Raw genomic sequence first — 20,652 nt, forward strand, 5'->3', positions numbered from 1 at the left:
TAGCACCGCCTCCTTTATGTGGTTATTGTGATCATTAAGTTCACACATACAAGTGCTTTAAGGGTGCCTCCTTTTAAGAGTGCTCTTCAGGTGGCCCCAGGGAACACCACCGCGACTGCCTCTGGCATTGAGGGTCCCAGAGATGATGCAATCCAGTAAAGATGGTGCCCAGCACAGAAGCAGCACTGAAGTGGCTTTGTTTTTACCTTTTTGGGGTAAAATGTATAAATCCATCACCTAACCCCTTCAGGGAGGTAGTCCAGTAGCAGAGCACCTGCCCAGCCTGCGCAAGGCCCTGGGTTTCATCCCCAGCACACACACAAAAAAAAAATCAGTAGTTTTTAGTACATTTTCAAGGTTGTCCAATCGTCAATAATTCCAGAACTTTCTTTCCAAAGAAGCTCCAACCTGTTGCCAGTTATTCCTAGCCCGCCCCCCCATACCCTGGCAGTGATGAGTGGACATTCTGCTGGGTGGCCCTGTCCTGGGTTTCCGCATAAATAGAATCGCTCAGCACTGGCTCCCAGCCTCCAGCGCGCTGTGTTGAGGGGTGCTTCAGACATCCCGGAGCTCGCAGGGCCTGTTCTTAGGGTGAGAAAACCCGAGAAGTAAAGGCGTGGACATCTGCCCAGACCCTAGTTTGCAGGGAAGCCCGCGATTGGTTTCCTGCAAATTCAGGATCAGACCAGGACGGGCCGAGAGGAACTGAGAGGGAAGGCGGGCGGCCACGCCCCGCGCTCCTCCCACCTGGGCGCTCTGGGCCAATCAGCTCCCGGCGTCGGTTGTCATGGCAACGGGTTGTTGCTACTCTTTGCAAAGCAGCGCGCCTTTCTCGAAACCCAAGAGAGATTTTCCTAGAGCGCCGGCTCCCGCCACGAGCCAACGCCCCATGAACGCAGACGTTTTGTCACCCACCCCCGATCCCAGACGCGAGACCCTGGACTATTACTACAGGATCTACCAGACTCTGTTTCTGCAGCCGCCGCGTAAGTCCTGAGGCTGACTTCCTCCAGCATGTCGTCTGTAGGACGCCTCAGTCCCCCCACTGACGTGTGAATGTGGGGGTGAGGGTGAGGACGGACCAAGATCTCTTTGTGCCGTGTTCCTGCTGGGTGAGGGGTTTCCAGAGAGTCGGGCCCGTCGTCATGTGCATTTCTGAGATTTCCATGCTGCAGCCTGGTTAGCGGAGTCTTTGGAAGACACCTCCAAACTTCAAGGTTCTGAAGACAGTCACCGCAGGCTAAATTCTTGGCAAACCACTGCAGCTTCAGAAGGACAGAGATAAATGGATAATTACAGAATGAGAAGGGGTGAATGCGGGGTTCAGGGGTGTCCCTCAGGAGTAAGAGATCTGCTGAATGTAGGGGACATTGGAGGAACAGTTCCAAGCTGCTAGAAAAATCTTTACACCAGGCCTTAAAGGTAAAAAAGGAGTTCCCCAAGGCAGAAGGAGAAGAGCCACACACTAGCCCGGAGGACCTGGCTAGTTGGACCCAGGGGCATGGAGACAAATTCATTTTTAGTTGGTTGTCACCTAACTCCTGAGCTTGAGATCCTTGGAAGCCACCCAGATGAAATGTCTTAGAAGCATCTGGATGAATAGAACAGGAGTTGGTTTCACATCATAAATATTGGTATGGGTGTCCTTGGCACGAGGGTCATCAAAACAGGAGAGCAGAGGAGATTCTCTGAAAAAAGAAGAGAACACCGATATTTAAGGGCTGAGCAGGGAGACAGGGCCTCAAGAACAGTGGCCAGAGAGGTGACATGAGACTTAGCCAGAGATTTGAATCACAAGCCAAGAGAAGGGAAAATTTCATGAACACATTCATGTCCAGACAGACTTTCCCAGAAAAAATGGGAGCAAGCGTGTTTTCTAGATCATCCATCAGGAGGAGTAGGATCAAGGGGTAGGAGTTTCTGGGAAACCAGTTCTGGATCAATCTAAGGATGTCCTTTCTAGAAGCCACAATTAGGCATTCACAATGTCATGCAGAGAGCTCCATGTCCCCAGGGGTGTACAAAGAGAGGCAAAGTCTGCCAGGGACATTTTAGAGTCTCAGACCTGGGCAGGGAATGGACCTCTGAGGGCTTTCCTCCTCAATCCAGAGGCAACATGTTCACAGTCTGCACCTGTGACTATGTGACAGCAGCCTCTGTCACATAGGAGCCTGTCTTGCTTTCCTATTGATGGACAGAGGACCCCAAGGGACATTAGGATGCAGTTTTATGCGGAAGGTGTGGTGGGTAGGCACCGGGGTGACATTTGGACTAGAAACCATATAATAAAAAGTTCTCAGCCAGGGAGAGACTTTAGGGACTCCTCTGCCTTTCAGAGGACACTGCTAATCTGAAAACTGGAAACTCAGGTCACATACAAAGCAACTTTCATCAATTGAGCGATTCTGAAAACCACCACCACCCAGTAGGGTTGTACTTTAATTATCCCCATTTTACAGATGCAGAAAGTGAGGCCCAGAGAGGTCAAGTGACTTGCCCAAGATCATGCAGCCAGGAAGGGGCAGGGCCAGGACTTAGATCCGGGCACTCAAGTTCCCACAGGTGCTGTGGTGCCTGAGATGAGTGGATCAGATCAGACTTTCATTCTTCCAAGTTCATTCTGATATCCAATGGGAGTATCAATGCGGGGGCTGGAGGTGAAAAGGAGTTTGTTAGAGAAAGTGGGTAAAGTCTTTAGCTTGGTGCCTGCCATCGTGAGTGCCAATCACATCAAAAAAAAAATCCATCCATAAAAAGCAACTTCTCTTTGACTTTCTCCCAAGGGATCTACCAGGATAAGCTGTCAGATTTTGAGGAAAATGTCAGCAACCTGTTTGATTCCGATCCCATCATTGAGCACTGCTTCCGGCAGTTCAAGCAGAAGGACTTCCAACTGCCCGAGAGTCGCCGGAGGATCATCAACCTGCCTCAGAGACAGGAGCCAGTGCCCAGGGATCCCACCCTCCCGCCCACGCCACCCCCGCCACCCGTCCCCAGCTACAAAGCCCTAGAAAACGGTGATATCCAAGGGCAGCCCGAGGACAGGAAGACCTGGCTGAACCGCAGGCTGGTGCTCCGGAAGGAGCTGGAGTCGTTTGGTGACGTGAAGCGGTGGCTGGAGAACAAACCCAGTATCACGCCTTCAGAGGCCAAGGTGCTGCACATGATCCACAGAGAGCTTGACGCCCAGAGGGACCTCGCCTTGCGTACTTTCAAGGCAGCCATGGTGAGCTGTCCCCTGTATCAGACGACAACGGTGAAGTTGTCATTTTTCATCCCTTGGGTTGGTCACGAGGGGGATGCTTCAACCCATTTCACAGGGGAACAAACAGAGGTCCAGAAAGAGAGGTGTGTCTGTCACCCCATAACAAGTTGCCCCAAAGTGACTTAAAGCAAGAAATATTTAGCATTCAATCAGTGGTTGACATTTTTCTTATTTTTGCAGTCTCCCTGGTATTATTTGGGTTGGTTAGACTAGAAACTTCAGGGTCAATTCTTCCTATTATCATAGCCAAAGCCCAAATGTCATGGGTCTATCCCACACTTTTCTCCCAGCAACACAGAGTCTATGAATAAACACTGGACTTGGGTTAGAAATGCAGCTCTGTAGCTTACCTGCTGTGTGACCTTGGGCACATCGCTTTACCTCTCTGTGCCTGATTCCTCATCTGTAAGTAGAGAAATATCTAATTCACAGCATCCTTTATTTCTTCCCCCAAAAAAGTGTTGCCTACCTGCCTGGGGCTTGGGGCTGTGTTCATGATGGGAGAGATGTGCATATGAGGGAAATCTTAGCGCTTCTTGTCCAAGCCTCTTGTTCCAGATGAGGAAACCGAGGCTCACACAATTTGTCTTCATGTATTCTGCAGCAAAACACAGGTGCCCTGCATCCTCCTTTGCTCTCCATCTTCTGTCCTTCTGTTGAGAGCTGCTGTCTCCCATCGGTCTTCCTGGAGATTGCGTCCCATGGGTCCATCTCATTTAAATTCTCCCCTCTGCCCCTCTCTCTTGCCTTTTCCAGGTAAAAACCGTTAAAGCCTCTCCAAAATCGGTGCCCCGTCTGCGGCTGCCCAAGCCCCCCGCACTGTCAGACATGTACTCCTTCCTGCGCAGCCACAAGGTCAAGGTCCTGGAGCTGTTTCACAAGGCAGACGGGGATTGGAAGCAGAGGATCTCCAGGGAGGAGTTCATCATGACTTTGAAGGCAGTGAGCAGCCCCCACGTCTTCTGGCTGGGCCTCGGTGGGTGGGAGGAGGCTGCACCTCCCCTCGGCCCCTCTCCCCAGGTTCTGGGTCAGCTCAGAAGTAGACACAGGGAGGGCAGGGGCTGGGGCTCCGCGGTAGAGCGCTGGCCTAGCACGTGTGAGGCCCTGGGTTCGATCCTCAGCGCCACAAATAAATAAAGTCCATTGACAATTAAAAAAAAAAAAAAAACACACCCCTGCACTAGTGTGACCTTAAAAGACCCTACACAGGGCCCGAAACTAAGCCCTTCAGACCCCAGAACTGAACCCAGACAGAGCTGGGCCTTCAGTCCCGCTTCCTGAACCTTCTAGAACCTTCTCCTGGGTATGAATCACATCCGGGTCTTGCTTCTCACTCAGAGCCTCTGTGATGGCCCAAGGTGTGGCCTTCTTGAGGACTTCTCAGTGATGCCCCCGGCCCACAGACCACCTTCTCCCCGTTTCCACTCTGACCGGCTCTGATGTAAATCGGTTATAAATAAATAAAATTAAAAGTCCAGTTCCCCAGTCGTGCCAGTCACATGTCATGGGGTCAGGAGTCCCACGTCGGGGCTGGGATGTTGCTCAGAGAGACTCTTTAATCCCCAAAAACAAAAAGGCAAAATATTAAATCCTTTAATCCCAGAGAGTCCTGATCCCCGTTTAAGGTGACTTCAGTGGACAACGACAATTATCTAAAGACACTGAGGAGCACAATTATATTTCCTTTAAAACTTCTAGAACATCCCGTATTGCTGGCAAGCATCATATCCCTCCAAAGTTGCTCGTTATCCTTAAAAGAATCAGGTGTACACTGTTTCTGGTCCTATTTTACTTCAGTTAAGGGGGCCTTAGGTGCTCTTTGTCAACAAGGATGACAGAAAGGCGAAACCATGCTTCCTACCCACCTGGTGAATGCTGTCATGGAGACTGGTACAAGGAAGGCTGGGACCCCAGGGCCTGGCTCTGTAAGACGGCGGCATGTGGCCTGGGCCTGGAAGGAGGAGAGAAGTTTGCGGGCAGAGAGCAGGGAACTGTGAAGGGCTCTGGGCTCCTGTGGCGGGGACACTGGGAGTGGCTGCAGATAAACCCCAAAGTGAGGAGTGGAGGGTGGAGCCAGACTGGCCAGGCCTTGGTTGGCAGCGCAGGGTGTCTGGACGGGAGCCTGCCAGACCGGGTGTCTCCTCTTCTCTCCCGAGGCCGGAGTCCCTCTGAGTGGCCAGGAGGTGGAGGACATCGTGATCTATCTCAGCTCTCTGGGGAAGCACAGTAGCATCACCATGGACAACCTGGCCAACAGCTACAAGCAGTGGTCGCTGAGTCGGCAGAGGAGCACCCTGCGCACTAGAAGAGAGGGTGCGTACCCCACCCGTCCTGGGAGCCAGCGTGGCGCAGGAGGCCCCAGAGTCTCCTCCATGTTTGCGGGGGGTCTCCTCACCCTCCCTGAGATCCAACTTGCAGGAGCCCTTAAAAGGGCAGCAGAAGGGCCCCTCCTATAGGTGAAGAGTTGGCACAGGACTAACCCCCGTCACACCAAGTGGGCTGCCCAGTATCCTCGCTGGTATGGGGGGAGCCCCCTCCAAGCATCCATCCCCAGTTCCCCAGTCCCAAGCTGCCTGAGCAGGGTCTCCATCTCGTCAGAGCCCAGGGAACGTGAGCATCCTCACAGTAGTCACGAGCCATCTTTGATCCCAGTGATTGGGGAGGCTGAGATAGGAGGATGGCAAGGTGGAGGCCAGGCTTGGCAATGTAGTGAGACTGTCTCAAAATTAAATAAATAAATAAATAAATAGGGCCAGGGATGTGGCTCAGGGGTAGAACCGGGGCTCAGTTTCTAGTACCACCACCAAAAAAAAAAAAAAAAAAAAAAATTTAAAAAGTAGTAGTGGCAGTGGGCAAGTAGGTGGATTTGGATGTCCCTTTGTTTTGTCTGAAGAGGCAAGAGTTTGGGCACCTGGGATCCGAGGAGGAAGTGCTAGCATTTCTAGATGCCCACCTGTCCACAGTCTCAACAGAAGGAAGTAAGGCTCAGATTTCGTGTCAGCATAAGGCAGTGAGGGCAGAATCAGGGTAAGAGCAAAGGATTTTCCCATTTATTCTCATATTGTTGAGCACCTACTATGTGCCACGCACGGTTCTAGGAACTGGGAACACAGCAGTGAACAGCTAAAGCCCTTACCTTCAACAGCTTATGAGTCAAGGGTTCCACAGGTGACCATGGCTTGAAGACAGTAGGACAGAGTCAGAGGGTGGTGGCTGGGGAAGACCTGTCCCAGAAGCAGGCACTGGAGCTGACCCAGGGATTGAGGAGCCAGCCTCAGGTCAGTCTGAGGAAAAGGCGTCCTAGGCAGATGGAACTATCAAGGCAAAGGCCCTGGGGCAGGAAAGGCTTGGAGGACAGAGGGCAATCAGGGTCGCCATGGGAAGTGAGTGAGGGGCGAGCAGCCAGGAATGGGTCAGCCAAAGCCAAGGCCATATTCTAACAGGGCCTTGTGGCCCAGTGAGAAAGGCTCTGGGCTTCAGCGCAGTGAGAAGCCAGGGGAATGAGATGGTATAGTTTGATTTTTTTGTTTTGGTTTGGTTTTTTGGTTTTTGTTTTGGTGCCAGAGATTGAACCCAAGGCACTTAACCCCGGAGCCCCACCCCCAGCCCTTTTTATTTAGAGACAGGGTCTTGCTAAGTTGCTCAGGGCCTCACTAACTTGCTGAGGCTGGCCTCCAACTTGCGATCCTCCTGCCTCAGCCTCCCAAGCTGCAGGAATGACAGGCGTGGGCCACCGCACATGGCGTGGTTTCTATTTTTTTAAAGGTCCTATTAGCCACCTGGAGGAAACAGGGCAACAGAGGATGAGAATGTTACCAGGAAGGCTGGGGAGGGTGGAGTAGGGAGATGAGGGGGCCATCAGGGGGGAAAGGAGGGACATTCGATGCGTGCCTGAGATGGTCGCCGACCAAATACGTGGCGCGGGAGCAGAGGGCTGACTTGGCTCTGCTCAGTGTCACTGGATACCTGCTTCCCTGGCCAGCAGCCTCTCAGTCCCTCCCTCCTCGTCTCTTCTCTCCGACTAGACGTGGATAAGGAGAAGAGTTGCCTCAGGAGCTCCGTCCGTAAACAAAAGGACTCCACCATTCCCAAGATGGACCTTCTGACGGTGCCCGAGGTGGACGTGGAGACAGAGGCTCGGCCCATGACCCTGGAGGAGATGGAGGAGGTGGACAGGCGGTACTACGAGAAGAAGCAGCAGTACAAGGTACCCCCCAGGCTCGGAAGGGCATGGGGACTGGGGACGGGCCAGGCTGGGTTCAAGCACCCTGCACCCTGCTGGATGGAAGAACCCTTGGAAGGGGTGTTTTCCCCTCTCTGAGCTCCCCGCCGCCCCTTACCTGTGTAATAAGAACCATACCTGCCTTGCAAACTGTGGTGAAGAAGAAGGTGGGCATGCTGCTGCACACCTGTAATCCCAGAGGCTTGGGAGGCCGAGGCAGGAGGATTGCAAGTTGGAGGCCAGCCTTGACAACTTAGCAAGACCCTAACACAGAGGTGCTTTACCACCAAGCTACATCCTTTACCCTTTTTTAAAATTTTGAGGCAGGGTCTTGCTAAGTTGCCTAGGGCCTCCCTAAGTTGCTGAGGCTGGCCTTGAACTTAGTGATCCTCCTGCCTCAGCCTCTCGAGCCATTTTTCAATAGAACTCCTCCAGAGCGTCTGTACAGTGCCCTTCCGTGCATGTTACACAACCGTGGGCTCAACTCAAGGGCTCTTCAGGGGTGACCTTGACCATGGGGGGTTCTTCTTCAAAGTCACTGTCTTTGGAACCTGAAATACAGCTGCTTTTCCATTTCCCCTCTTGGGGGCCTCTGGGGGAGGTGAAGACCACCCTCCTCCTGCCTTCGGGCCAGGAGGAAGGTCCCGGGCACAAAGACAGGGGAGCCTCCCTCTGTCCCCCCTTCATCCTCTCCGTCCAGTACTCTCACCCGGTGCACCCAGGGAAGGAGCAGGTTGACGCTCACTGCCTCCCGTCCACCATCCCCGGGGACATGCAGGGGCTCATCAACAAGGCCCGCAAGGACGTCTTTCTGGTCTACCTGCAGTGCTGCAGTCTCTGTGAGTCCTACAGCCTCCCGCTGACGGAGGACATCCTCATGAGAGGTAAGGCTCAGCGGCTGGCCCTCAGGATTGCTGCCATGTTCCCTAGGCAGGGTGAGGGTGGCGATCACCCTGGGCTTGTCCTTCTCCAGATAGAAGTCACCCCGCCAAGCCACTGTGGCCTGGGGGGGCAGGTGCTGGGCAGGAGGAGGGAGGAGAGCGGGGGTGCACGTTCCCTGATGACTTACGAAATGAGCAGGCAGGACCCTGTCTCTGTGCTTTGAAGGAACTGGGTGCAGTGGCGCACACCTGTAATCCTAGCAGTTCAGGAGGCTGAGGCAGGAGGATCGCAAGTTGGAGGCCAGCCTCGAAAAATTCAGCAAGTCCCTAAGCAACTTAGTGAAACCCTGTCTCAAAAAATAGCAAGGGCTAGGGATGTGGCTCAGTGGTAAGGCATCTCTGGATTCCAGCCCCCGTACCAACCAAAAAGGGGTGGGGGGAGGGAGGGAGAGAGAAAAGAAATCATGGGTGCCTTTTGAAAATGTTAATATTGTACATCTTCCCTTCCCTTTCTTCGAAACCTTCTTACTACTCAGCCTCCTCATCTTCCCCAAGTAACCAATATAGAGTAGAACCTCTGTTGCTTTTTCTAGAACATAAAATGTTCCCATGTTGCCATCTCAGGGCAAGCTCAGCTCAACTCTGGCAGGAAGGTGGAGACCCTGGGCCAGTATATTTTACATTCTGCCTTATCAGAGAAACTCTCCCAAGGAGATCTGTGAGACAAAGTCAAGCTCAGGAGAAAACCGCCCTAAGACTAGGTCTGATTAACCTCGTGAGTCTTGGCGGAGTCCTCCTGCTTCTCCTACGACTGCCCCCTGCGCTGTCCCAAAACAGCCAGGGCTGGCCTTTGCTGACCCTTATATACCAGCCTCTCCCTATCCATTGAGCCACACTGCCCACGCAGGGCTCTTTCCTGATCACGTACTGCAGCCAGATGCCCCATGAGCACTGAAGGGAGTTGGAGAGGGCTCAACCCTCTCTGCACTTATTTTAAATATATATTTTTAGTTGCAGATGGATACAATACCGTTATTTTACTTATTTATTTTTATGTGGTGCTGAGGATCGAACCCTGCGCCTGACGCATGCTAGGCAAGTGCTCTACCACTGAGCCACAACCCCAGCCTTGTTCACTGTTTTTTGCAATTTGTGGGTGAACCGACTATCATTTAAAAATAGAAAGTGAAATAATGTGTATAGGACAGAGATCTGACGAACTGGGGCAGTAGGATCCCCAGTCAGAGGCCAGACTGGTTCTGGGGGTGTAGCTCAGTGGTAGAGCACTCGCCCAGCAGAGAGCACGCACAAGACCCTGAGTCCAATCCCCAGCACCAAAGGTAAAAAACAAAAAAGGAGTTGTTTGCCTTAGTAAAAACAAAATTTAAAAAGACAGCTTGCATCTAAAAAAAAAAAGAAAAGAATCGCACCACAACAGCCCAGGAAACTAGAAACAGTGGCATAACAAGCAAAGCCAGGCACAGAGCTGGAGTGGGATTCCACAGCTCCTCAGCTCCCCAAGTTACAGAAACCTGGCCACCCACACGCTCTCCCACCATCAATATTTTTGGATATGTACTCAACTGTCAGAGGCAATCAGAATAATTTAGCTAAGAATATCCTGTGTCTTCTAACGTGAGAGAAAACAAACGAACAAACAGAAAAAAAGAACAACTGGTCCCCTGCCTCTTGCTCTGAGCAGCTTCCCTGCTGGGGGATTGGAGGGCAGTGGATTTACCTGCCCTCCAAGGGAGGAGCCACACGCCGCTGCCCTCTGAGAGGCACACGGGGACGGGTCACTGTGAACATGCTCCAAAGCAGAGGGTGAGGTCCAACATGCAACTAAGCCTGAAAGAGGATTCTTATTTCCTCTCCTTTTCCTTCATGTTGTCCTCCCCCTCCCCCCTGGGGCCCATCCTCCCCCTCCTCTCCCTCCTCCCCCTCCCCCTCCTCTTCCCCCTCTTCCTCCCTCTCCTTCTTTCTCTTCTTCCCAGAGATTGAACCCAGGGGCACTCAACCACTGAGCCACATCCCCAGCCCTTTTTTTATATTTTAAAATATAAAATATTTTATCCCCTGTCTCACTGAGTTGCTTAAGGCCTCTCTAAGTTGTTGAGGCTGGCCTCCAACTCATGATCCTCCTGCCTCAGCCTCCCAAGCCACTGGGATGACAGGCGTGCGCCACCACGTCCAGCTCTTTTTAAATAATTTCTTGAGGTATAACTGATATATCAAAAACCAAAACCAAAGCTTCACATACTTAGTGTATACAATTTAGTGAGTTTGGACACGTGCATATACCCATATGACCACTAACTCCAGCAAGGTAATAGACATCTGTTACCTCTAACAACGTAAAATAAAATAGATAATAAAAAGAAAAAAAGAAAGAAAACATATTTTAAGGAAAATTGTGAACATATATATATATTTTTTAAGCCTCATCTGACCCCAAAGTCTTAGCTAAGGGACCATCTTGGCCTGATGGCCCTGTCTGTCTCTCTTGCCGCTCGCAGCTCTGCTGTACCCTGGAGACAAGATTATTTTCCACAAGGGCCAGGTGCGCCCCATCCGGCAGCCCGGAGGCTTCTACTCTGACTGGAAGATGACCCCGAAAATGGCTCCCATCAAGCGCTTCAAGAAGTCTGGGGCCGAGAGGTCGGGCAGCCTTCCTTCCAGATCTGTTTCTTCTCGCCCTCGCCATGGGCCCTGCTGCCAGCCCTTGAGCCACAGGGCCTGGGTACTGGGTACTGGTACTGGGTGACTGGGTACTGGTGCTGGGTGACTGGGTACTGGTGCTGGGTGACTGAGTACTGGTACTGGGTGCCAGTGTCTACACCTCATCTAATGGGCTCACTTGGACTGGCCAGTCCCCAGTATCACCCATGTCTTCCAGTCCCGGCCTCCTCACCTCCCTTCCCCCATCCCCTCCTGAGCACAGCCTCATCCACTCACAAGGTTGAGGAGAAAGACCCCCAGGGAGGCCACTTCTCCCAGTCACAGGACACTGGGGCCTTCCCTTCTCGCCCTGCTGCTCGGGGGTGGAACCCTCATCTTTCTACCTTCGCTGCTGGCGCCTCAGCATCTCCATCTGTAAAGTGGGCACACTAGCTCCTGCCACACCCCGAGGGTTCGAGGACAGACCCCCGTCCTTACCCAGGTCGCACTCAGTCACGGTGCTGGGTGGCTTCACGCTGCCCCGAGAGGCGTCTCCGGAGCTGTAGGGAGGCCTGGTGGGGAAGAGCGAGGCGTGGGCCGGGCAGTGGTGGCCTCCAGGACCCCGACTGCCTCCCAGTCCCCAGGTGGCTGGCCCCAGTTCCTACCCAGGGGCTCAGGAAGGAAAGGGAGTTTTGTCCATTGATGGGCCCCAGGTGTCAGGGATAAGGCACAGTCCCCAGGTCAAGGAGGGACACTGGCTGTCCTTTGCTCCTTAGTTTATAAAGGATTCTGGGGGCAGGGCCGGGGGGTGGCTCAGAGGTAGAGTGAGTGGGGCTCCATTCCCAGCGCCTAGAAAATATACAACAACCACAGAAAAACATCTGGCCCCGGATGGAGACTTGCTGGGACAGAGCGCAGTGACCAGTTAGTGATGTCTGCTGGCCCAGGCTGGGAAGGGTCAGGGTTTAGCCACTTGTCCACAAAGCTGGGCTGGGCTCTGGCAGGGGCAGGCGGAGTCCGGGTGGCCAAAGGGATTGAGATTCAGCAGCTACTAACCACCACGGGTCCTCCATTCTGAGAGAGAGAATGGGACTTCCCTGTCACCCAGCAGGCCAGGGGCAAGGCCAGGTCTTGGGAGCCGAGCCCCAGCGTGTTCCCCTGGTCGCCTGCTCCCCATTAGCCCGGATGTCTCTCTCCTCACAGAATGCCTTCCTCTCTCCCCCTCTCTCCTCCATTAGGAAATTGTTCAAAACGAAGAAAATGTGCTTTACGGACTTTGAGAAATTTGCCAGGTTGGTCCCTTGCTCTGTTACCTGTGAGGTGGGAGGGCAGGCTGGCGTCCCCCAGGACAGGGGCCTGGGGCTGGGCCCCTCTGCACGGGGCCCAGGGCTCCTGGCACAGCATGGGGTCTCGGTGCCCAGGACCATAGGGACAGTGAAGTAGCACTTAGAGGGCCCCAGGCAGGCATTGCTTCTGGAAGTTTCCACGGTTCACTCATCTGAATCGTCTCCACAAGCCCACGAAGCCGCTGCTCTCAGCACATGCACATCACAGACGAGAAGACCAATGTCCACAAAGGTGGAGTCTCTTGCTCAAAGTCCTAGTTGAGGGTGGAGTGGGGACTTGAACCTCTGCCCCAGAGACTGAACCCCAAACACCACCCTGAAATAACCCTGGAAGGGGCTGGGGATGTGGCTCAAGCGGTAGCGCGCTCGCCTGGCATGCGTGCGGCCCGGGCTCGATTCTCAGCTCCACATACAAAGATGTTGTGTCCACTGATAACTAAAAAATAAATATTAAAATTCTCTCTCTCTCTCTCTCTCTCTCTCTCTCTCTCCTCTCTCACTCTCTCTTTAAAAAAAAAAAGAAAGAAAGAAAGAACCCTGGATGGGGCTGGGGGTGCGGCTCAGTAGTCGGGCCTGGGCAGCAGGAGGCCTGGGTCCCGTGCCCGACACCTCAGCACATAAATAAATCACAGAACAATCCAGAGTGTCCATGGCTGGGGTCAAGCCATATGCTTAGGGTGTGACGTTCAGGAAGGACAGCTCTGTGGGCCACTGGGTGCTCGTTGCTGACCAGACCTGGGGATCTGAGGTGCGTCACGTGGCACTCCACGTCCACCTGGCCTGTCCCCCTTGACGGCCCTCCCTGCGTCCTCTTGTTCCCCAGGAGGCTGAAGAAGAAGAGCCCCAGTGGTTCCCCCACAACTCACCCGAATTCCTTCTGGCCGGGTCACCTGCTGGATAAGCTGCGGCTCTACCTGCCCACTGTGGCCCAGGAGAACAGCCTGGCCCTCTTCAGTCATGTCCGACCCAACCACCAAGTCTACCCAGCCATCCACCACCCTAACCAATGGTGGCCCCTAAGGGACACCAGTGACATGACCCGTGTCCACTATGATTGCACCAAGGTGTACTTCATCAGCTAGTGCCCTCCACAGCCACCCGGAGCCAGCAGCCAGGACAGCCAGGGCCCTGCGCCACGGACCCAGAGTGTCAAAGAGCCAGAAAAAATAAATAATGTCAGGGGATGGCCTGGGCCAGTGTCCCAGTGGGAAAAAATGTGACATCCGCAGTCGAGGGGAGAGAGAAAGAATGTTCACGAGCTTCTGCATTATTCACTCAAATCACTTAATACAATTCCACTCTATAGGTCCGTGTGTGTGTGTGTGTGTGTGTGTGTGTGTGTGTGTGTGTGTGGTGCTGGGGATGGAATCCAGGGCCTACTAACTGAGCTCTGTCCCCAGCCCCAAAGAATGACCATCCTTAATGCTGGGCACTGCCACAGGCATGATCCATTCACAGCCAACTATTCTAGGTCGATGCAAAGCGCTGTCAACACACTTAACCACGACAGACCTGTTACACGCCTTCCCTCAGCGTGCCAAGTGTGAGTGCTAGGTTTAGTCTGGAGTCTGGGGCCTTAAGTCCAGCCGAAGCGCACTCAGACCACAGTGACCACGCAGGGACCGATAGAGGCTTGTCCCGGGAGCAGTTGCTGTCCGCACCAGGGTCAAGAGGTTGCTGTAGAGTTTGAGGACGATGCAGAGGGTCAGGCAGAGGGTGAGGAGAGCTGGCATGTCCATCCAGGTCGTCCTCAGGGTCCCCTGCCTGTGGGCATCAGTGTCGCCGGCTCTAATGTCCGTTCATTGGCTCCCATGTTTATATTAAAATCTGGGGAGCATCTGCCCACCCTTTCAATCCCTATCACTGTTCCTGGGTTTCTTGGTGACGTCTTTCATTCTAGGGTCAGGACATCTGACCTGATCTCTCTCCTCTGACTCTTATCAGGGCGGAGACAAATGACAGGGACTTCCCTCTGAGTCTTACCAGGACTGACTGTGGAAGGGGACTTGCTTTCATCAGGCTGTGCCTGGGTGACATATTGGGGGCTCTGTGGCTGGCCTGGCGAGACTGCAGGTTCGGTTTAAAATGGAGTGGCTTAGGCTAAGGCCAGAGGCCATCATGTCAGCCAGCTCTCCCTGGGACACAGGGTGCCCAGTGTTCAGAGGGGACATGTGTCCCCAGAGAGTCACGCAGTTGGCCAGAGGAGTGTTCAGGAAGACGGAGGCTGGGGACTTACAGCAGGGACATTCCTGGGGACACTGACAGCAATGACGACATGGCACCTCCCGCCTCTCCTCATGGGATGTCAGTGCACGCGGGAAGCCACAGGCAGGATGAGACCCATGTCCCCACCGCTGTTAAATGAGATGATAGCATGATCCTCAATCCTGAAGACTGAGCCATGGGGCTCCTGCTTCCAAGTCTGGGTCTTTGGAAAGTAGAGACATGTTCATGAGCCCTCCCCCGATGAACCCTGTCATGACAGGCCTCCCACGGGCAGCCACCTGCAATGTGTCCCCACGCCCCACTGAACGTCACACAGCTGCAGGGTGACATCATTCACGATGTGGGGTAGCCACAGCCATAACATCCCGACCCTACTGCCTGCCGGCTGTGTGACCCCAGACGAGACACTGCCAGTCTCTGATCTCCTCAAACTCCTCTTCACAGCCAAAAACCTCCTGGTGACATTGTCAACATGCACCGCTTTCTCCTCCCCCCACCTCTCAGTCATTAACACAATCCGGTTTAGCGTCTGTCCCCGTCTCTCTCCTGGAACAACTACTGGCAAGATCACCAAGGACATCTGCATTGTGTTTGAGTGGCAGAATCAAGGTTTTTTTTTTTTTTTCTCCTGGATTTGATTCTCACAATGATCTTAAAAACAAAAGCTACGTAAAACAAATCAAGAACAATTTTAAAGCTGGGCAGGATAGACACATGGTTAGAAGGGTGCAATTGGGAATGAGTCAAATCTCCAAACTTTGCTTTCCACATATGTGCAATGAAGAAAATAATAGAACCACCTTCTAGAATTGTGATAAGGATATGAAATCTCATGGAATGTAAGCGGCTACAGCCTCATTACTGTTTATTCCCTTGTCAATTCCTAAACAATACAATTATATAGAACTCAGATTGCATTAGTATTATAAGTCATCTAGAGATGATTTAAAATATTCAGCTAGAGGTTCTGTGCAAATACTATGCCATTTTATGGGGTGGGGTGAGATCCTGGAACCAACCCCTGCAGCTAGGGAGGACCATTCTCTTTGATTAATCATTAGGAAGTGACTGTTTTGTTCCCTCCTGGCCACTAGGAGGCGCACTTCCGGGAGAAGAAACGCGGGAGGAAATAGTCTAAAAGCTGGTTTTGGCTTCTATTTCTGGCGGAAGTAGATCCCCCTCCTAGGTCTTGGTTCAGAAAGCATTCCCAAATTTTCTATGTAGTCCGGAGGGAAGGGAAAATACATTTTCACTTCTACTCCTATATATTAATGTCCAATAAAACACAGGTGCACTGGGCATTTTTGTAGCATTATTTCTCGGATACGTCCTTACTTTCTTTGAAGGACCCGGAGCCGGAAGTGCTCACCTTTTCCCTTCCAGGACCCACAGGTTACGTCCCATCAGCCCTTGCGCGCCGTCTTCCTCTCTTTTCCTCGGCGCTGCCTTCGGAGGTGGCCGCCATTCGTATTCGGTGAGTCTTAATCGTTCGCCATCCGCATTTGGGGGGTGACCATCGGGCCCCGTCACCCCTTGGTGAGAAGGCCGCCTCCTTTGCGTGGTCGGCTTTGTGGGTATTGTCTCTGCCGGCCTCCTGGGACGTGCATGGGAACAGCCAAGCGGCCCGGTGCGGTGATGGCGCTTTGCCTCCCAGGGCCGCTTGCTCTCTTAAGGAGGCCGCCTTTGGCCAGTCGGAGCTGCGAACGGCTTGATTGATCCCTGACAGCTCATGGTGCATGTTGAGGCCAAACTACGCGGACTCTGGGGGCCGTGGAGCGACCCGAGTCCCCCAGATGACAGCTCGCGGCTGGGATCTGCGGGTCACCGCGCGCGCTGGCCAGAGTGCCCTTGTGCGCTTTTTTAATTGTCGCGCCCTAGGCCCCTTCGCTTCCATTCTGTGGCCCTGAGGGACTGTCAACAAAAAGACAACCCTTCAGGTCATTCGATCAGTCATTAACAAACTGCCGTAGTGGGTCGGGATTCCCGGAAAATGGCACTGATCCCTTACCTTCGAGGAGAGCATGGTGCTAGGGGGCACCTAGTGCGTGGGGGACAAAGTGAATTGATGGCTGTGAAAATGACAGAGAGGATTGTGGTAGAGACAGATGGGGTAGCCGGGAAGACCACCTTGGGAACAGTAACTGATACTTCTGGGTAGAATCTGGTTCACAGGTTGGCTGGTTTTGGGGGTGCAGAGTGGTTTTATGCATGGTTTTGAGGGTATCTCGGGACTGCAGCATCCTACAGGAATAGTTTTGTTGAACATTTATTTTGTGCCAGGCACTGGGCAGGCATGCAGTGTGCCAATGTCTTACGCATTTTGCAAATAAGAAAAGGGCTCACAGCTTGAAAGACTGTCTGGAGGTGGGGAGACTTTGGGGTGTGGGGGTTTGCTGTCCTATGCAAGTTAGAAGGTCTTGGGTTCAGTTTTGATTTCAGTCACCTGTTCTTGGGGTGCTCTGGGTGGCTGAGGTGACCCCTGACCTCCTGAGATCGCATCTGGAGAGTGACTAGTATTCTGCCAGCTTCGGAAACAGGAGGGAGAGCAAGCCTAGCAGAGGCACCCATTCCATTCCCAGCTTGCTCAGTAACTGGTGATTGGAAGACACTCTGCGACACCACTCAGGTCCCAGCCAAGCCCTGGGCAGGAGCCCCTCGGGAGGATTCTGCTTCATCTGGGATCTCCCTTTTCCTTTTAGGCACCATGGCTGCCCTCAGACCCCTCGTGAAGCCCAAAATCGTCAAAAAGAGGACCAAGAAGTTCATCCGGCACCAGTCAGACCGATATGTCAAAATTAAGGTACGTGGTTCTGGGGTGGGTGTGAGTGTTGGGGTGCAGGAGGGAGTTGCCGAACAGCTCGCCCATGTGTGTGGCCTCACCTGTAAGCAGCTTTTGGCAGGGGAGCTGGTTTGTGGTTGACCTGAGAGCTCTGCATAGGAACTGGGGTCTCACTGGGGCTCCTGCTGAGTAAACTGAAACTTAAATAATAACAGACCCTGGGCTGCCCCGGGGCCATTCAAGAACTTTGTATCCATGTCACGCATGAAGATTGTCCCTAGTTTTTTGGTTGTGAAAACTCATGTCCTCAGAACAGTGAGGACACCTGTGCCCTTCATCTCCCCAAAGACGCAGCCCCCCCCCACATCCCAGTCTGCTCTATTTGACCTTCCTGCTGCTTAGGAGTGAGAGTGTGGGTCTCCACTTCCAGTGGGTAAATCTAGGAATTTTTTCCCTAGAAAAGGAGGAGGAAGTCCTGTTACCCAAGGGCACCTAGTGTCTCGTATCTTGTCTTTCATTTGTTCTCCTTAAAAAGAAAGGCTGGCAGTTTGCCCAGAGACCAACCCAGCTGTGTGTTCCTTGTTTCAGCGCAACTGGCGGAAACCCAGAGGGATTGACAATCGGGTGCGGAGGAGGTTCAAGGGCCAGATCTTGATGCCCAACATTGGTTACGGGAGCAACAAGAAAACCAAGCACATGCTGCCCAGTGGCTTCCGGAAGTTCCTGGTGCACAACGTCAAGGAGCTGGAGGTGCTGCTCATGTGTAACAAGTGAGTGGGTTCCTCCTGCTGCAGGGCTCACGAGTCTGCGAGTTGGGACAGCAACTATGGATCCTCTTGGTCCTGTGGAGGGATTGCTCATCCCCTGAGGAAATGTGAGGTGGCTCCTGGTGGGAGGGACTGCTTGACACAGGGGACACTGCAGCACTCACAACCTCAGGCCTAGGGGACACCTCCATCTGTGCTGTGGCAAGAGTTATCTGGAGATGGCCACTGAGGTGGAAGAACGGCCGCCTACCTGGGTCAGGGCTTTACAGCCAGGTGCCATCTGGAGTTGAGAAAAAGGCCTGTGGGTGGAGAGAAGGGCTTGCACGAAACGGAGGGCACGTGGAGGGACACTGGTGCTAGGTTCTACCTTTTGATGAAAGGCATTTGGGCAAGCTCTGTGGGAGACTTGGGCTGCTGCAGTCAGGACCACAGCAGGGAAATGAGAGCAGTTTGTCATGGGAGGGGCCCTTGACAATTGAGGGAATTGGAGAGGCGGGGAGAGTGACTAACTGGTGCCGTCTGTGCATGTTCCCAGAGCTCTCCTTAGTGGCAGGCGATGACCATCCGGCCAGGTGGACAGCTACAACTCAGTACCCAAACACAGGGTTTTCTTTAGGCAGGGTGGGGATATTTTTAATCTCCATTTTTGGGCATTTGTCTTTAAAACTGAAGCAGGGAAGCTTATACAGCTGATTGTTGTAGCAGTAAACAGTTGGAACACAAGTGGAAAGGCGGCAGAGTGCTGGGACCGGGCATCAGTCAGCCACTCACTGACGGCTGTGTGGCCATGAGGGAGACGTACTGCACCTTAAAACAGTAGGTGCATCCACTGTGGCTATTGTGTATGCAGGTGGCAAAGACCTAAAGCATTTGAGGAAAATGAAGACAGATGAAAAGTACAGTATAGTAGACATCTCCTGAAAATGAAGCACTTAAGCGTGACTGCTTCAGGCCTGCTCTCTGCCTTCACTTCTTGCTGTTGGAGTGGTTGGGTCCTCATTCAAAGTGTGGCTCTGAGAGCCCTGAGGAATGGCGGGTTAGAACAGTGTACCAAGTGCAGCTGGTGGGCTCTGTCCTCAGTAGTCCAACTGGGGACCCTTGGCTCTATTCAGACTGTTGGATTTTGCTCTTGGTCACTTTGCAAGTCCCAAGACTCTATGGACAAAGACAAGCACCCTGAGGCTCTGGAGTTGGTGGGTCAGCCGGGGTGTGCAGGCAGTCTTTGAACCTGGAGTCTGGCTGCTTCCTCCCAGACATGTCAGTCTCTTGCTTTGTGAGCTGGGAATTCACGTCCACCACTGTGGACCCTGGTTTCCTCATGTAAAACAGGGGTGGCTCATGAGGCCATAGTGAGAACTTAGGAGACTGACTCCCACCAGGATTTGGGGGTCTGTGGGCCTCGTTCAGCACCCCTGAGTGCATTTCCCAGGTGTCTGCCGGGCTGGGCCTGCTCTTCACTCCTGTCCTTGATTCTCTTCCAGATCTTACTGTGCGGAGATTGCCCACAACGTTTCCTCCAAGAACCGCAAAGCCATCGTGGAAAGAGCGGCCCAGCTGGCCATCAGAGTCACCAATCCCAACGCCAGGCTGCGCAGTGAAGAAAATGAATAGACAGTTCACGCGCACGTTTTTTGTGTGCTTAAATAAAGCCACAAGCTGCCACCTGGCTTTTCCTGCCTTGGTTTTAGTTTTCGCTTTCTTGACTTCACTGGACAGCTTGTCACAGAGGTGGTTCTTTGGCCTGCAACCTGTGGGATCCTCCATGAATGGAAGATTCTGGATAAGGGGTTCGCCAGGGGCACTAGGCCCTTGCACAGGGAGCCCAGGGTTGCCTGGGTCAGCTGCAGTTGGGACTGGGGAAGAGGAGGAAAGGCTTGGCCTCTGGACCAAGTGGTCATGTTAGCCCCGCCCTCGGGAGAATTAAGAAACTGCAATTTTGCGTACGTGTTGGGGGGCGGGTGACCAGGGATAGAACTCTGCGGCACTTGCCCACTGAGCCACATCCCAGCCCTAATTTTTATTTAGAGACAGGGTCTGAGTTGCTTAGCATCTGCTTGCACAGGCTGGCCTCACAACATGTGGTCCTCCTGCCTTGGCTGAGATTACAGGTGTGCACCACTGCACCCCGCCTGTCAGGCACAAGCCTTACAAGATGTCCCCAAATGCACCCCAGGGTGTCACACAGATTGCTCTTGGGTGGGGTCAGCCTTGGGTACTGGAAGATGGCTTTCACTCTGCCCCTGCCCCAGCTGCTCCCTAAAGTGTGGGATCGGACTGGTGACAGGCCTCTGGTGTTGTACTGAGACTCGGTGATGAAGCCCAAAATCTTGAATTCAGTGTCCTCAACAAGGTTTGATTCTGCTTTTGCAAGACGCAGTATTTTCATGTGGTCGTGCTTACCTGGTACCTCATGAACAAGACTGAAAAATGGTTCTAGGCCGTTCGCCCCCCTCTATCCCAGCTGAGGTAGCAGGATTGGCATGCTGGTCACAAGAGACAGGCCATTGC

The 20,652-nt window shown here is 53.1% G+C and overlaps 2 protein-coding genes and 1 non-coding gene across 3 annotated transcripts; all 3 read left to right on the forward strand.

Annotated features, from left to right (window-relative positions):
• Positions 1 to 889: 889 nt before the first annotated feature.
• On the forward strand, positions 890 to 13,454 carry Efcab12 (EF-hand calcium binding domain 12). Its single transcript, XM_076841276.1, has 11 exons — positions 890 to 986; positions 2,784 to 3,217; positions 3,333 to 3,350; positions 4,022 to 4,207; positions 5,422 to 5,578; positions 7,291 to 7,476; positions 8,171 to 8,371; positions 10,885 to 11,026; positions 11,327 to 11,348; positions 12,275 to 12,318; positions 13,196 to 13,454. The coding sequence occupies exons 1-11, from the start codon at positions 890 to 892 to the stop codon at positions 13,452 to 13,454; spliced, it is 1,746 nt and encodes a 581-aa protein (XP_076697391.1).
• Positions 13,455 to 15,991: 2,537 nt separating this feature from the next.
• Positions 15,992 to 19,806, forward strand: Rpl32 (ribosomal protein L32). The gene is made up of 4 exons (XM_076841166.1): positions 15,992 to 16,072; positions 17,298 to 17,398; positions 17,966 to 18,147; positions 19,626 to 19,806. Exons 2-4 carry the CDS (start codon positions 17,303 to 17,305, stop codon positions 19,753 to 19,755), a joined length of 408 nt encoding a protein of 135 aa, XP_076697281.1. The 5' UTR covers positions 15,992 to 16,072; positions 17,298 to 17,302; the 3' UTR covers positions 19,756 to 19,806.
• LOC143385727 (small nucleolar RNA SNORA7) lies at positions 17,080 to 17,219 on the forward strand. The gene has a single exon (XR_013089511.1). It is a non-coding gene; the product is annotated as a small nucleolar RNA SNORA7 (small nucleolar RNA).
• Positions 19,807 to 20,652: the final 846 nt, after the last annotated feature.

Source organism: Callospermophilus lateralis, chromosome 20, assembly GCF_048772815.1.
Source record: "Callospermophilus lateralis isolate mCalLat2 chromosome 20, mCalLat2.hap1, whole genome shotgun sequence".
Lineage (NCBI taxonomy): Eukaryota > Metazoa > Chordata > Mammalia > Rodentia > Sciuridae > Callospermophilus > Callospermophilus lateralis.

Excerpts from the sequence above, each read along its gene's own strand:
- Rpl32 (XM_076841166.1), top strand. The coding sequence starts at position 17,303 with ATGGCTGCCCTCAGACCCCTCGTGAAGCCCAAAATCGTCAAAAAGAGG. Across the intron at positions 17,399-17,965 it reads ACCGATATGTCAAAATTAAG|CGCAACTGGCGGAAACCCAG; the intron begins GTACGTGGTTCT and ends TCCTTGTTTCAG. Across the intron at positions 18,148-19,625 it reads GTGCTGCTCATGTGTAACAA|ATCTTACTGTGCGGAGATTG; the intron begins GTGAGTGGGTTC and ends ATTCTCTTCCAG.
- Efcab12 (XM_076841276.1), top strand. The coding sequence starts at position 890 with ATGAACGCAGACGTTTTGTCACCCACCCCCGATCCCAGACGCGAGACC. Across the intron at positions 5,579-7,290 it reads CCTGCGCACTAGAAGAGAGG|ACGTGGATAAGGAGAAGAGT; the intron begins GTGCGTACCCCA and ends CTCTCCGACTAG. Across the intron at positions 11,027-11,326 it reads AAGAAGTCTGGGGCCGAGAG|GTTGAGGAGAAAGACCCCCA; the intron begins GTCGGGCAGCCT and ends TCCACTCACAAG.